Genomic DNA, 16668 nt, shown 5'->3' with positions numbered 1-16668 from the left:
GGTCCAGTTTTGTGAGCTTGTGGGGGCTAACACTTCACGGCTGAGCCATTGTTGCTCCTAGACGTTCCCATTTCACAATATCAGCAGCTATAGAAGGGCAGAAATTTGACGAACTGACTTGTTGGAAAGGTGGATCCTATGTCGGTGCCACGTTGAAAGTCAGTGAGCTCTTCAGTAAGGCCATTCTACTGCCAATATTTATCTATGAAGATTGCATGGCTGTGTGCTCAATTTATATACCTGTCAGCAACGGGTGTGGCTGAAATAGCCAAGTCCACTAATTTGAAGGGGTGTCCACATACTTTTGTATATGTAGTGTAAATTGCAACTCCTCTTTGCCAAAGCTAGCTGTACATGACCACCACCTACTGGAAAGTTCACTCAAGATTTATTACTGAATAGCATTTTAGACTGTTGACCCCATGTCTCAAAGGTATCAAAAATGCAGCACGAAGCATTTTTAAGTTTGTTCTTAAAAAATCTTTCTGTATTTACCAGACAGACAGAAACCGACAAACACTTATTTACAGAGTGTTAAAACGAGAGCTGAAACGTTTTGACACTATTTACACCATGGATTTCAGCATGGAGCACACAGGATTCAGGTTTCAACAAACTTTTCTGCAACCCTACCAAATATCAAGAGTCAATGGGAAGTACTGTATGCTTAAAAAAAAAATAGCACAATGGTTTATGTACAGGATATCCAATTGAAAAGCACCAATCATATTGACATTAATACACTGTACATACAAATGTGTGTATAAGCATGTTAGGGAGCATGAATGTATAGCTTGCTACCTGTGGTGCTAACTTAGCCACATCAACAAAAATGTGTGAGTACTACAATTTCAATATCACAAAATTAAATGTTTGGGCTACATGAGCTGGCTGAAAAATAAGGAAATGTTACATAACATGTATAACCAGACTGGCAAAAATGAGTGAAATATTTGAAGTCCAATGATCTTCGAGAGGAATTGACATCTCAATAACAGATGAGATTGAAGTTAATGCGAAAGTATAAACAAAATATATATTTTCCCTGCGTAACAACCAGCTCTGTAGGGTTCCCTTAGGTTTGACTGCAAAGAGGTGAAAGAGAGAGAGTTTGGGCTATGGAACCGAGGTGCACTTGGTGGAGCTTGATAGTCTGTTTGTCTGCCTCCTCTTGGCAGGGGGTGGTATTGGCGGTGCCAGTGGCTCCCTCTTCTTTGGGCTGCTTGCTGGTGAACTCAACAATGCTGAAGACAAACTGCATGCAGCCCAGTTTGATGTAGCTGCCGTGGTGGAGCAGCGCTGTGCCCTCCCAGCCGGCCCCGCTGCCACCAATCAGGCTGGAACTGCTGGCCTTACAGTTGCAGGAGAGTCTGGGTCCTCCCTGGGGCTGGCAACTCATCACTCCCCTTGATGGAATCAGGCCAGTCCTGGGGCCGGGTACTGCCTCAGCCCCCTCCTCCTGCTCTCTCATCTTACAATGGCCTGAAGAAAGAGGGCACCGTCACTCAAGTCTCCTACAGACACACAGCGCTGGCCAAACCCCATCTCTACAGGTTTAAGGTGATACGGCAAAACAACAAACCACATGTTTCACACAGGAGATAGGGCGTTTCAAACTCAGCAAAATTGGTAAGTGTGTGTGTATATATATGCTGAGATGTGTGTGTTACTTACGGACAATGCCCTGCACTTTGGACACCAGGCCACTAACCGGGCTGGGGGATGCCTTCTCAGAGAAGTCACAGGAGTAGAGTACATTGTCCACCGTGGTCCCATGCTCACTGTAGTTGAGCAGCTCGTAGTGCTTGGTGTTCTACACACAGGTAAAAGATAACCATCAGTCATGTTGTCTGTAGTGCTACTTTTCTTTCAAATATTGCTCACTGCTCCGCTCATAGCAAGGCGTAAAATACTTTGTTCGGCAAGCTATCAGTGTTTCAAACAGCCTAGACAACCTACCCCGTCGTAAAAGATGCAGGCGTGTTTTCCAGATACATAATTACAATGACCATAGTTTGTAAGGCACACATCCATGTCAGCACCTACAGTGGGTTGTCAGAGAGAGAAAGACTGATGAGACTTTGTTCCATGTTGAATAAAGATCACAGTATTTCATAATACAGCACGGGCGGTCCTTACCAGCTCCTATGTACAGGGTCCTATAAGACATGTTGATGGCTCCTCCCTTCCCCATGAGTGGATAGAACGTTGCTCTTGCCTGCACCTTCTGTTCTTCTGTGATCGGGACAGATTTTGGAGGATTACTTTGGAGGAATGACACATTTTATTGTGTAACATTCCTATGACCCTAAAATGAAACTGCCAGACGTGGGGCGGGGTCTTACCCTCTGTGCGTGGCGCGGGAGACTGAGGTTTAAGGGCGACGGTGGTGGTGGGAGGAGCGGTTAGACCGCTGCCTTGGGGGATTGGGGGCACTTTGGGGGGAAACAGCTGCTGTATCCTCTGCCAGGCCAGGAGTTTGACCAACTCCTCATCCAGGTTACTCAGCTCCATCTCTGTATGAACAATAACATGTTTCAACATCATCATAGACTTCGCTTGAAGCAATCCTGTATCACAGCCATCTGTAAGCAGCATTACAGGCCATTTAATCAGCATGGCCAATACATCAATGCACTGTTTTAACTTTTGTGTTGTTGAATAAAGTATATGTTTTTAAACTAGACAGCAAGAGGTGCTCATCACCTAGGCCTAATTATAAACAGTGGTACAAGTAGAAAGGTGTTGAGGTATCTACATACCCCCATCCCCTTCCATCATGGCCTTCATGCCACCAGACAGGTCTGCTATGGAGGAGGAGAGGGAGCTAGGGAACATGGAGCTGCCCTTTAGATCTGGCCCTAGGGAGAAACAGGGAGGTGTGGCGGTGGGCTCGCTTGCTGTGCTGGAGTCTTTAACGGCTCTGGGTGGGGTAAAGACATGGATACCCAGGTTGGGGCTGAGGCCGAGCTTGCAGCAGCTCAGAGGGGTGGCCTGAGCCCCTGCCTTGCCTGGAGGAGTCCCGTAAGCCTGACTCTTGACATCCTGCCCTGTAGCTGCACACTTCGAAGGGGAACAACCTCTCTGGGTGCAAGACTCCAGGGGGCTGCCCCTCTCCGTTTTAACCACAACCCCTCTTCTCAGGTGATTGGGCAGCCCCAGAGCAGAGATTGGGAGTGAGGCTTGGGGGGTGAGTATGTGCAGCTGGAGCTCTGTCTGTCTGCAGGCACCTGAGGCAGCGTCACACGCTAACGTCCCGTTGGCTTGTACAGGCTGTTCCATCAGGGGTCCGTTGGGTTTCCTGCACTTCAGACAGGGCCTCACCGTGCAGCAGCAGCTCTCCTGGCCCTGCGAGAGTTCCTTCAGTACAGGGGCCCCCTGGGAGCCATCAGATGTATTGCAGGGCTTAGAGCAGGGGACAGGCAGGGCAGAAGCTGTCCTTTCTGCAAGGGGCAGAGTGCTGTTCTCCTCTAGAGCCACACAGGGCTTAACGTCTGTCTGTTCAGAGTCCAAGTCTGACGAGGACTTCTGCTTGCCCGATAAATGTCGCATGATGCTGCACTGGAGCGCCATGACGTCTCTAAGCCACTGAACGAAGAAAAAAAAAAATCTGTGAAAATAAGCACCTTCACCCGTCCAGCAACTCCAAATAAACATCAATTTACAGTTATTACACATTCAATAATTGGCAGTTAATTCATAGCATGTCTGGACCCATGTCTTCTAGCTGGGCCAGAGTCCAGTGATTTGTTTATCAAGTGCTTTAGTGCCGTCTCAGGCACAGCCCAAAGGAACCACTGAATCCCAGTGTAGTAGACAGATACTAGTGGGTGAGTTTGTGCTGTGTGTCTGTCATGCCTACCTCCTGTTGCTCCGCTTGGCTGGTAAAATGCTGAGGGGAGCAGTCCTGGTTTGGGATGCCATTACAGATCAGCTCCCCGTTACGCACCGCTGCAGGAGCCAACATGGCCGGGGGGTTCTTGTACTGGGACTTAATAGCGTCGGGTACCTGGAGGGGCAAACAAACACCCCCACACACAATATTATTTACAGGAGCAGTGAAGTCCCATTGTGGTTCTTCACATTCATTCTTAATGGAGATTAGTTGACAAATCAATACATTTGTTGAAAATCTGTTTATCACCACCACTACAGTATTTCAAAGTGAAAAGCAAAAACAGATTTCATAACATTATATGGCTTTTACAGACTCAGTGGGCGTAAGCTACCTTGAGCGCCTTCGTCTTATGGTGGACACCGCTGAGGACAGGCGGGTTCTGTCGGTGCACCCATCGCAGGAAGTCCACCTTGACTGCATGCTGGGATATTCTGTCCTGGAACTGGTCTAAGAGCTTGCAACGGCTGGTAAGGGACAGGCTCCGCCGGTTCAGCTGGAGAACAGGACAGGAGGCCATGTCAGGAACAGAGCGACGTCTACTCCTGAATCAACCCCAAATCAAACCTTAGCCAGACACTATGCACTAGTAACACGTCTACAGACCCTAAAGCTCAGCTGGAGAACAGGTCACATCAGTAACGGAATAACTTCTACATACTAGGGTTGAGAGATATCACAATATTATTGCATATGGGTGATTCTTGATATCACCCAAACACAACTACAAACCCTTTTCCCTGTACAGCAAAAACAGAGCCATTCCTGTCTAAATATCACCATATCCGTATTGTTTTTAAGCATGCCAAAATACTGAACCCCAATTCCATGCATGAGGATGCTTGGCCACCAGATGACACCGGGGGGTTGGCTACACCACTTACCACCAAGTGCTCCATATGGTTGGGGCACATCCACCTGCCTGTGGGCATGGCAGTGAGTGGGGGGTCCAGGCAGTCCATGTGGAAGAGCAGGGGGCAATAATCACACTGAACCAGGGGGGCCATTCTGCAGTTCCTATACGATAGAGAAGAGCAGAGAGAAGAGAGTAAGCTTGGATTAGCAAAATCAGCCAACCAACTACTGCACGTAGACATATAGACAAACTCAGAAAATATAAGTGTTGGAGTCCATTTGGATTCCCTGAATACAGATTGTATTTGAATAATCTGTGTTGATATAACTGGGTTTGATTGACTAATCATACCTGGTGCAGGAGAAGCACACCCTGACTGGCAGAGGAACGAGGCCATTGGGGTCCATCTCATGCTGTGGCCTCCTGAAAGTCTTCATGATCAGCTCCTCTTTTCTCCTCTGTTTAGTGCTGCCTGGCAGTGCTGTGGTGCAGGTGAGCTCGTTGGGCAGCTGGAACTGCGAGGGGTTCCTCTCCATGGCAGCGGCAATGAGCAGCTGAAAGGGCCTCTTGAGGAGCCGTGGTGTGGGGGTATGAGTGGTGGTGGCTCGCTCAGGTTCCGAGCCCTGGGCCTCCACCACCACCTCCTCTGCCTTGGCCATCTCCGCGTCAGCCTCGTTCTGCTCCTCCAAGGGGGTGGCCATGTCCATGGATGAGGTGTTGGATGTGGGCGTGCCCGGTTGGCTGCTGGCCTGCCGCTCAAGGCGCTCCAGACGTACAGCAGCCACCCGCAGGCCGGGTCCTGCAGCTCCGACCCCGGGGGGCAGCCTGTCCAGGCGCAACATAGTGGTAGTAATGGTGGTGGTGCCCCGCTCCAATTCAGCTGCTGGGGGGGAGGAGCGCTTGGAGAGGGGCCTCTCCCTCTCCAGCAGGCCATTTGTCGGCTCAGCCTTCTGCTCCCGCTTCTGGGGATGACAGTCAGAGACCAGCTAGGATCAGACAGTATTCACCACCACTAGGATTGTTGCAATACTTTGACTCGAATTGATACATTGAAAATGGGTGTTAACAGGCTAACACATCTGAAGCATAACATCTCTGTTGTGAGTATCGTGTATTGTTGAAACCTCACCTTTCTCCGGAAGTTGCAGCGATGACACATCCAGTCACCAGGAGGCAGCATTTCTTCACTCAATGGTGGGTTACTGTAGGAACCACAAAAAAATTGCCATAAAAAAAAGGTCTTTCCTGCTTGTCATATTATTCATAGGTCCAACGTGGATCAATTGCTATGTAAAATGTATAAGGGCTAATGCCAAACAAATTACCATGGGTCAGAGCATCTAATCAATTTGGAGGCATAGGCTATAAATCAGGGTATGGGGGGTGTTTTTTTATTTAACTAGGCAAGTCAATTTAGAACAAATTCTAATTTACAATGACAACCTGCCAAAAAGCAAAATGCCTGCTGCAAGGGGCTGGGATTAAAAATACAATTTTAATATAGGACAAATCACAACAAGAGACACCACAACACTACATAAAGAAATACCTAAAACATAGCATAGTAGCAGCACAACATGGCAGCAGCACAAAACATGGCACAAACATTATTGGGGAAAGATTACATCACGCAAAGCAGCCACAACTGTCAGTGTCCATGATTGGGTCTTTGAATGAAGAGATTGAGTTAAAACGGTCCAGTTTGAGTGTTTGTTGCAGCTCGTTCCAGTCGCTAGCTGCAGCGAACTGAAAAGATGAGCTACCCAGGGATGTGCGCGCTTTGGGGACCTTTACACAGAATGTGACTGGCAGAACGGGTGTTGTATGTGGAGGATTGGGGCTGCAGTAGATCTCTCAGATAGGTGGGAGTGAGGCCTAAGAGGGTTTTATAAATAAGCATCAACCAGTGGGTCTTGCGATGGGTATACAGAGATGAGCCGTTTACAGAGGAGTATAGAGTGTACTGATGTGTCCTATAAGGAGCATTGGTGGCAATTCTGATGGCCGAATGGTAAAGAACATCTAGCCGCTCGAGATCACCCTTACCTGCCGATCTATAAATTACATCTTCGTAATCTAGCATGGGTAGGATGGTCATCTGACTCAGGGTTCATTTGGCAGCGTCGGTGAAAGAGGAGCGATTACAATAGAGGAAACCAAGTCCAGTATACCGTCTAGCCATACTCCCAAGTACTTGTATGAAGCTCTAAACTCTAAACTCTCAGAGGTAGTAATCACGCCAGTGGGGAGAGGGGCAGTCATCTTACCAAACCACACAGCCTTTGTTTTGGAGGTGTTCAGAACATGGTTACGGGCAGAGAACGCTTGTTGTACACAAAGAAAGCTTTGTTGTAGAGCATTTAACACAAAATCTGGGAAGGGGCCAGCTGAGTATAAGACTATCAACTGCATAAAAATGGATGAGAGAGCTTCCTACTGCCTAAGCTATGTTGTTGATGTATATTGAGAAGAGCGTGGGGCCTAGGATCAGGCCATGGGGTACTCCCTTGGTGACAGGCAGTGGCTGAGACAGCTGATTTTCTGACTTTATACACTGCACTCTTTGAGAGAGATAGTTAGCAAACCATGCCAAAGACCCCTCAGAAACACCAACACCCCTTAGCCGCCCCACAAGAATAGAAAGGTCTACCGTATCAAAAGCTTTGGCCAAGTCAATAAAACAGCAGCACAACATTCCTTAGAATCAAGGGCAATGGTGACATCAGAGGACCTTTAAGGTTGCGGTAACAAATCCATAACCTGAGTGGAAATCAGATTGCATACCAGAGATAATACTATAGACATCAAGAAAGCTAGTCAGTTGATTATTGACAAGTTATTCCAACACTTTTAATAAACAGGGCAACATAGAAATTGGACAATAACAGTTAGGGTCAGCATGATCACCTTTAAATAAAGGACGCACCGTGGCTGCCTTCCAAGCAATAGGAACTTCCCCAGAGAGGAGAGACAGGTTAAAAAGGTCAAAGATCGGCTTGGCGGTGATAGGGGAAGCAACCCTAAAGAAGAAAGGGTCTAAACCATCTGACCCAGATGTTTTTTTGGGGTCAAGTTTAAGGAGCTCCTTTAGCACCTCGGATTCAGTGACCGCCTGCAAGGAGAAATGTTGTAGCCGGGCAGGGGGAACAGAGGGAGGAGCATCGGGGGAATGTTGGACGGGCAAGGAGGCATGGCTGAGTCAAATAGGAATCCTGACTTAATGAAGTGGTGATTAAAGAGCTCAGCCATGTGATTCTTGTCAGTAACAACCCCATCATCAACTTTAAGGGACATGGGCAGCTGTGAGGAGGAGGGTTTATTCTCCAGGTCTTTAACCATTTTCCAAAACTTCTTTGGGTTAGACTCAGAGAGAACTGCTTCTTAAAGTAACTAACTTTGGCCTTCCGGATAGCCTGAGCGCACTTATTTCTCATTTTCCTGAACGAGAGCCAGTCAGCCTGAGTATGCGGGTGCCGAGCCCTTCGCCAAACGCAATTCTTGAGGTGGAGTAACTCTGCAAGATCACGGACAAACCAGGGGCTGAACCGGTTTTTCATTCTCATTTTCTTTTTTGTGAGTGTTTCCTAACAATAACACTGAAAATATCAAAAAAGAAGGTCCAAGCATCTTATACCAATTTACAGAGGCCAGGCCATGAAGGAAGGCTTGCTCATTAAAGTATTTTAGCAAGTATATGACAAAATCAGTACAGGTCGTTTTACTGAGCAGCCATTACGAACACGGGCTGTAAAACAGTGATCACTAAGGTCATCACAGAAAACACCAGACTGTTACCTATCAGGTTTATTTGTGAGGACAAAATCAAGTAGAGAGTAACCTTTTCTGGGTGTTTGGAGTCATACCTTGTGGGATTGGTAATAATCTGAGAAAGATTCAGGGAGTCCCATTGCTTTAGGATTTGGTCAGGTGGTTTAAGCATGTCCCAGTTTAGATCACCTAGCAGTACAAATTCAGACTTAGTGTAAGGGGCCAGGAGAGAGCTTAGGGCATTTAGGGTACAGGCCGGTGCTGATGGAGGACGATAACACCCAGCAACAGTCAACAAAGAGCTATTTGAAAGTTTAATGCTTAAAACCAGCAAATCAAATTGTTTGGGGACAGACTTGGTGGAGACAACCGAGCACTGAAGGTGTTCCTTGGTAAAGATTGCCACTCCACCACCGTTGGAAGATCTGTCTTGCCGAAAAAGGTTATAACCAGAAAGGTTAGATTTTAGGTAATAAGCTAAATCAGTGACGCAGATAGCCCCAAATCTGACTTGTGCTCTAGCAACAGTACATGGGCCAGGGTGTACATGTACATTTCTAGATATCAACAGTAATACAAATCAGGGCACAGCAGAGGACAGGGAGAGCTCTGCAGTGTTGATTAATGACATTTGAATGTGCATTAGATGGCAACAAGATCATATTGTAAAGTAATTTCATCAGGCAATGTGAATACAAACCCAGAGAGAGGTGGTTAGAATAGGATGGGAGGCCAAGAGTCTGTGTATCCAATAGCGTCAGAGTCCGGAGTGTGGGAACAAACAGTCTGTCCCACAGTCGGGTAAACAAGCACGTTCACAGTCAAGAAAGCCTCCAGGACTCATGAGGCAAAGAGCATAAAGCACAATAAAATAATCGAACGACTTGGGGCTAGCCATTGTAAGTTCAGAGTCACTCACCCCAACAGTGCGTGTGTGCTGGAGGCGAGCGAAAGCTCGTGAGAAGGGGGGGGCGACAGGCCAGACAGTGAACAGATTGCCAAGTGGAATCCAAGCAGCAGTGCAGCAGGCAAAGGAAGTAGGTGTCACACCCACTTGGGAGAAGCTTTTTTTGGGGAGGCAGATTCCTTGTAGAAAATCCAAGATAGCTAGCAGGTTTCTGTCCATCGTTTTTTTCCACATGGAAGAGGTGGTTGTTAGCCAGCTATATCTCTTCAGTTTCGGCGAATGGTCCTTTACGACATCCAAACAAATGGCTGTTGTGTTTTGGAGATTGTGAGGAGGATATCTTCTGATGTGATCAAAGCAACAATATTGTTTCTTATTGCGGTAACTTACAAATGAAGTGTCCTGTCTGCATATCAGTTCAAAAAAGAGATCAATTCAGAGTACTGTATTGTGATGATGTAATTGACCTGTGCTGGAACAGGTCTATGTTTCGAAATACCACAACATAGCACATCAAAATACACCTTTTAATACCTAACGCCAAACCTTACTTTAATGCTTGAGTGTTTACTGTTAGAACAGCTTCTTTTCTAAATGCCTGTCTCCATCTAGTGGGATTAATGTGACACTGCCTGGCGTGCCCACTTGCCAAAACAGGAGGCAATATTGAAAACAGTTTTTACTTTCTTTTAAATCACCAACACAGGGAAATTAAGCACTTACTAACATGCCCAACAACAATGTTGTTGTACTCAAGACTAGTGTCAGAAAATGTTTTGCTCGGTCAATGAAGACTCAAACGCTTCCAGAGACAGCTCCCATTCGGTCAACGCAAATATCCACACTCCTTTCTTGACAAATTCATTTCTTATGGCCTATTGAAACCTGGGCTTCCTACTTTACTGGTAATATTTAGTGTCCTTTACAAAAATGGGAAATTGTTTGAAAGTTTCATGCTCACTGTTAGTAAGGGGAGACCAGGGAAGTTGTAACATATTTTGTATATTTTATCTATTATAGACTTGGGTTACTGGTAATATGTAGATTGGCTCTCTATTTGCCATAAACATGCATTTAATCTCATCATTCCAAATGTCTAAAGAACATGTTCTTGAAATATGAACACAGAACATTTTTAACTTATCATGGCGATTTCACACAACTACAATCATGGTCTTGAATTGGTCTCGCTTTAGGTGGTCTACGAACAACCCCTAGCTGTGATGCTCATAAACTCTATTCTATGATTCTATTCTACTACACCGTTTATACAGCCAGACACCACAATGAATTGTTGGAATGCTTTCTGTTGTTTCTAATCTAGAAGATATACAGCTACTGCATTGGAAGTTGTCAATGTGATTGTATGATGGAACTGAAATTAAAATCACATAGCTAAAGTTACCAGCAATGTCACATTTTACAGTCAATGACCACCCAAGGGGATATGCAAATGTTCGATTTGCAAAGACAGATTATACTCAGTCTTCTATGTGGAAAGCCTTGTACTGTAGCCTAGCTCACAACCAAAACCTGCACTATTGGATCATATGATAAAAACTGTAGCTACCAACCAACATGACACATATCTAGATCTTGCACAACTGTGTTGGAAATGTCTAAATGGATGTCCCCGAAATGCACATAATATGCTCATCTCAAATCGAGTTATAAGCACGTTAGATCAGCTGTAATATCATAATTATATTCCTGTTAAATGTCAAGCGAAACGTTGGTAAGATGGCGCTGGAATAAAACGTTTTTTCTTTTTAGGTCGCCATATTGTAAACATAGGCACACGCTCGAAGAGCAGCCTCGACTCCATTTTCAGCCAGCGTTCTCTCAGTCAGAGCTGGTGAGAGACGACGCCTGGAGCCAAGCAGACCTAAGCGGGGGCTGGCTGCAACCATTTAGCGGCTAATTTTAACCAAGTCCTGGTTCCTGTGTCACTATCATCTTCGTAGCATGGTTGACAAGCACCCCCCCCCCCCCCCCCCCCCCATTTAACGTAACACATCTCATGTGTGGAATTTTGCACAACGGCACGGTTCTTCAAGAAACTGGATTGTCTAAACAGGACAGCCGCAGAGTCATTCTGAATCCAGCAAACCATGCACGATCCTTACCAATCTAGTGGGATACAAGTATCATTTTCACACATACCAGCATTGTAGATGGAAGGCAGCAGGACAATGGTCACAACACAGAAGGTCCCCTCCCTCATGACAACTATCACAGGTGTCGTGGTTGGTGGCCCTGCTCTTTCTCCGAACGTCCCTTTCACTCCTCCGATTCCTCTTTTCGCCATCCTCTGACTTGGGGGGTGCGAGCAGTGTTTGAATTTGCTGTAACAAGTTGAACACGTATGAGAAATCTGGATCACCAAATTGAACTACCTTCACTGCCCATTTAGGGTTATTGACCTTGTTGCTAGCACATCAAACAAATAAAGTTATGTGTATGATTCAGTATGTCAGTATTCATGTCAGTAACATAATTGTTGATAATAGCTAGTTAGGTCAGTAAACTATAAATCGCCTACTGATGGAAGCTAGGTTATTTACTGTAACGTTTGAGTCTGCAGCAGTGATCAAAACAGCTGACAACCAAATAGTTTTACATTTTACTGTAGTTAAGCTATAGTTCGAGTAATAGCACGTTTCCCATAAACTAGCTAGTTACACATTGCAAAGATAGGTGTTTTGTCTTCAACTTCATCCTAGCCAACGGCGTTCGGACAGAATTACAGCCTCAAAATATAGCTATTTGCTTCCATCTTGCTATCTAGCTAACCATGTCCATTTGGCTCGCTAACTAGATAGCTAACAAACTTAAAAGGTTGCATTTTAATTGAAATTAGTAACGTTGTGGTGACATTACTCACCTCCATTAAGCCCCCAGAGGTATCCAAGTCGTACACAATCGTTGGCGTCTCCATTTTGTCCAACATTCACCCAGCAAAGCAGTCGACGACTTCTTGCAAAGAATCCTATGCTATGGAAACAGCCTAGCTAGTTTCGTTCCACGCCCAGTGTGGCTGTCGACCCCCCACACTAGCTGCTGTATCTGAATAAGATATAGGCACACACTAGACTGATAGCCAAAGTACCTATTTAGCCAACTGTCTTGTACCCTCGGTAACTTAGCTAGCTACTATAACGTTAGTTTGCCACGCCAGCCATCAAGCAATGTTCGCTTGCTAACTAATGGCAAGAATATCACGAATGTTATGAGTTTCTCACAAACATTAACTTTGAGCCTATTCTGAACTGTCTTGTTGTCAGGTTGGTGAACAACTGTGAATGTATCTGTGAGGCCTAGCCATGGTTCTTGTTTCTGCTCCTAGCTAAGAGAAGACGCTTGAAAATTCTGCAAACCCGCTCGCTTCCACTTTGCATTGTCAACAGTCAGAATACACAACATGTAAAATGATGGCAAATTAAGCGTTATTTCCAACCAAGGGTTGCAAAATGCGTTTTGTTGTTATTCTTCCAATAGTGCAGGGTCCTCAAGAAAAGTATAATTGTTATGAAAAATCAAATGCATCAATGCTGATAGCGGCAATATCCTCTCCGAGTTGGCGCAACCGCGAGTGAAATTACGTTTGAGCATGCGCGTTTCAAGATTGTTGAAAAACATGGCCGCCGCAGCACATAAACAGTTGTCACTAGTTACCAAAGCCATAAAGTCCAAATTGGGTATATCGTAAAAATTCATGAAAACTAAAATGTACTTTTTGGTCTTAATTTAAGGTTAGGCAAAAGTTTAGCAGTGTGGTTAAAGTTGCAGATTTTAGGTACATAAATTATAAAAATAGGCGGGTTTAGCTATAATTACGACTTTGTGGCTGTGGTAACTAGAGACGACGACACAAACTAATAAAAATGCATGCGCTTGGGAAGCCCTCAAAGACAGCTGGCTAGCTAACTTGAATAATTAGTTAGAGCTGGTAAATTGTCAAATAACAGCTAGACAACTACACCAGTTTGCCTGTCTTGATCAACTTTAACGAGCTATCTTCCCCTCTATTTGTGACTGACCACCGACGAAACTACCCTCATTTCAATGTAGCCTTCGCTATGCCCTCCATCTATATGGACAATCAGATCATTGTTTTCTTATTCTATGTGTAACAGTATAACTTTAAACCGTCCCCTCGCCCCGACACGGGCGCGAACCAGGGACCCTCTGCACACATCAACGACGGTCGCCCACGAAGCATCGTTACCCATCGCTCCACAAAGGCCACGGCCCTTGCAGAGCAAGGGGCAACACTACTTAAGTCTCAGAGCAAGTGACGTAACTGATTGAAATGCTACTAGCGCGTACCCGCTAACTAGCTAGCCATTTCACATCCGTTACATATGGTATATTGGCGATCACACAATGCAATGTGCATCCCGCATCCTACTGTGCAGGACGGAAACAGGATTCCCCAAAAACTGAACAAACTACCAATAAATAAAATGAAATAAATCAACTTTTCTGTTAAAAATGCGTAGGTATTTGCTCTTTATCAAAAAACAACAGGACATGTGGTGTCAGGAAAATAACCTCTCACTCAACGTCAACAAAACAAAGGAGATGATCGTGGACTTCAGGAAACAACAGAGGGAGCCCCCGTATCCACATCGACTGGACAGCAGTGGAGAAGGTGGAAGTTCCTCGGCGTACATATCACTGACAAACTGAAATTGTCCACCCACACAGACAGCGTGGGGAAGAAGGCGCAACAGCACCTCTTCAACCTCAGGAGGCTGAAGAAACTTTGCTTGTCACCTCGAACCCTCACAGACTTTTACAGATGCACAATTGAGAGCATCCTGTTGGGCCTGGTACGGCAACTGCACCGCCCACAACCGCAGTGCTCTCCAGAGGGTAGTACGGTCTGCACAACACATCACCAGGGGCAAAACTCCAGGACACCTACAGCACCCGATGTCACAGGAAAGCCAAAAAGATCATTAAGGACAACAACCACCTGAGCCACTGACTGTTCACCCCACTATCATCCAGAAGTAAGCATTTCGCGGTAAGGTCTACACCTGTTGTAATCGGCGCAGTGTGTGCGTGTGTGTGTTTCTCTTTCGTGAGGTCAGTACAGGTGCATCAAAGCTGGGACCGGGAGACTGAAAAACAGCTTCTACCTCGTTAAATAGCCATCAGTAGCACAGAGAGGCTGCTGACTACATACACAGATTTGAAATCATTGGCCACTTTAATAAATGGAACACTAGTCACTTTAATAAAATGTACATATTTTGCATAACTCATCTCATATGTATATACTGTATTCTATACTATCTACTGTATCTTAGTCTATGCCGCTCTGAAATTGCTCATCCATATATTTATATATTCTTAATTCCATTCCTTTACTTAGATTTGTGTGTATTGGGTATTTGTTGAGAAATTGTTAGATATTACTTGTTGCACAAGCATTTCGCTACACCAGCAATAACATCTGCTAAACATGTGTATGTGACCAATACAATTTGATTTGTATAAATTATTTTGAAAAGCAACTGCTGCACCAAAACTTTTATTTTGAAAGGATATCACTCCACCGCTTATTGTTGGTGACTTTACACGTGCAGTAGGGTCGCAGTTGTGAAATGTCTAGCGACGTTCGGACTCGGAGGGTTTTCGCGCTGCACTCCCTCACTGACCAATACAATAATGTTCTCGCCCCCCACACACACACTAATCCAATGAAATGACAGATTTCACGAAACACACACACACACACACACTCACTGATCCAATAAAAATTTCATTCTGCAACATTGTTTAGTTTTAAATGTGACACGTCCAATCAGATAATACAGATCTTCTTCTGACAGCTAGCTTGATTGACAGCTAACTATGCAGATGTGTTCTGCAGGCATTGCACATGTGGATAGTTAGCTGTCATTTAACTCATGTAGGTTAGCTGTCAGAGACACATTGAGAGAATTCAGATGATCAAAATATCCGCCAGATAGGCGATTTGCGCGAACCAATCCTCACAATCGAAATGTTCGGTCAGAGATTACTTGTTTTCCGAAAGAAACGCTGAAACCTCTCCACTCGAAGCTCATAAAAGCGACCCAACACGTCACCTCTGGAAAGCCAGCGGACCTCTGCATGATAAAGCTCCTGCTGGTGCTCGCTCCCCATATCCAAATCAAATCAAATGTTATTTGTCACATGCGCCGAATACAACAGGTGTAGACCTTACCGTGAAATGCTTACTTACAAGCCCTTAACCAACAATGCAGTTCAAGAAATATAGTTCATAAAACATTTACTAAATAAACTAAAGTTTAAAAAATCCAATAAATCAAAAAGTAACACTAGAAATGTACATAACAATTACGAGGCTATATACAAGGGAGGGGGCACAATCGATTTGAACAGAGGAACAAAGTGGATGCCTTCAAGATTAAGTTTACCGTTTGGTCAAATCATGTTTCTAACGGGAGGATTGACATGTTTCCCAATGCTGATTTCGAAATTCATAATCTGATCAACAAAGCGCACAGCGACGCACTGAAAAAAAACGTTAAATAGCATCTTGTCAAACTGCTGGGAAAGTTTTGCGACTCTTTCCCAGAGGAGAACAGGAGACAAGACGACTGGATACCGGACCCTTTCGAGTTGAGATAGGAAGCGTCACGTTGCCAAGCATCGAATAGGCTCTTCTGGTTTAGCTGTCGTTTGATCGCGGACTGAGCATGCCCTTCCCGGAAATGACACTGCCAAAGTTCTGGAGCAGCGTATTGGGAGAGTATCCTGCTCTCGCCTGTCATGCAATCAGAATCATGCTACCCTTCAGCACTACCTATCTGTGTGAAAGTGGCTTTTCTGCTATGGCCATGCTGAAACCAGGGGCGAAAATCTGATATCAACCTTGGAGGGGACAATTACATGAAATTTTCTCAGGAGCAATTCCTGAGGGGGACAGCAAAAGTAGTGTTGTAACACAGCCTACGTTGTAATATGTTAAATGTATATTGAGGAACCATAATTACTACTACTGGATAATTGATAGGTACAGTAGTTAACTGAAGGGTTGTCCCAACTTGTTTAAATCATTATAATACTACTACTAATAATAGTTATAGCAGTGTTCCTTATCAGTCCAGTATGTATGCAGGTATTCGTACTTACAACCAGCAATATCAAGAAAGGCCAGTAGGCGGCAATGGTACTGTACACTGTATGGGAGCAGTTTTCATAAATACAATGAACATGGTGTGA

At 45.0% G+C, this 16668-nt stretch overlaps 1 protein-coding gene across 2 annotated transcripts; it reads right to left on the bottom strand.

Moving 5' to 3' along the window:
* Window positions 1-366: 366 nt before the first annotated feature.
* LOC129831867 (PHD finger protein 12-like) lies at window positions 367-16154 on the bottom strand. Of its 2 annotated transcripts, none has more exons than XM_055895385.1 (14): window positions 15861-16154; window positions 12311-14352; window positions 11590-11771; window positions 5881-5953; window positions 5103-5713; window positions 4780-4912; window positions 4230-4391; window positions 3863-4009; window positions 2763-3588; window positions 2346-2516; window positions 2140-2235; window positions 1960-2042; window positions 1675-1813; window positions 367-1482 (listed from the first exon to the last, which is right to left on the bottom strand). In XM_055895385.1, exons 2-14 carry the CDS (start codon window positions 12374-12376, stop codon window positions 1076-1078), a joined length of 3096 nt encoding a protein of 1031 aa, XP_055751360.1. In that variant the 5' UTR covers window positions 12377-14352; window positions 15861-16154; the 3' UTR covers window positions 367-1075. The 2 variants fall into 2 exon arrangements, with proteins under 2 accessions (XP_055751360.1, XP_055751361.1); XM_055895386.1 differs by having other exon boundaries at window positions 5103-5710.
* Between the last annotated feature and the right edge of the window lie 514 nt (window positions 16155-16668).

The sequence above is a fragment of the Salvelinus fontinalis genome, chromosome 33 (assembly GCF_029448725.1).
Source record: "Salvelinus fontinalis isolate EN_2023a chromosome 33, ASM2944872v1, whole genome shotgun sequence".
Taxonomy (NCBI): domain Eukaryota; kingdom Metazoa; phylum Chordata; class Actinopteri; order Salmoniformes; family Salmonidae; genus Salvelinus; species Salvelinus fontinalis.
The sequence above is the reverse complement of the archived record's forward strand: the minus strand, read 5'-3'. Positions and strand labels throughout refer to the sequence as shown.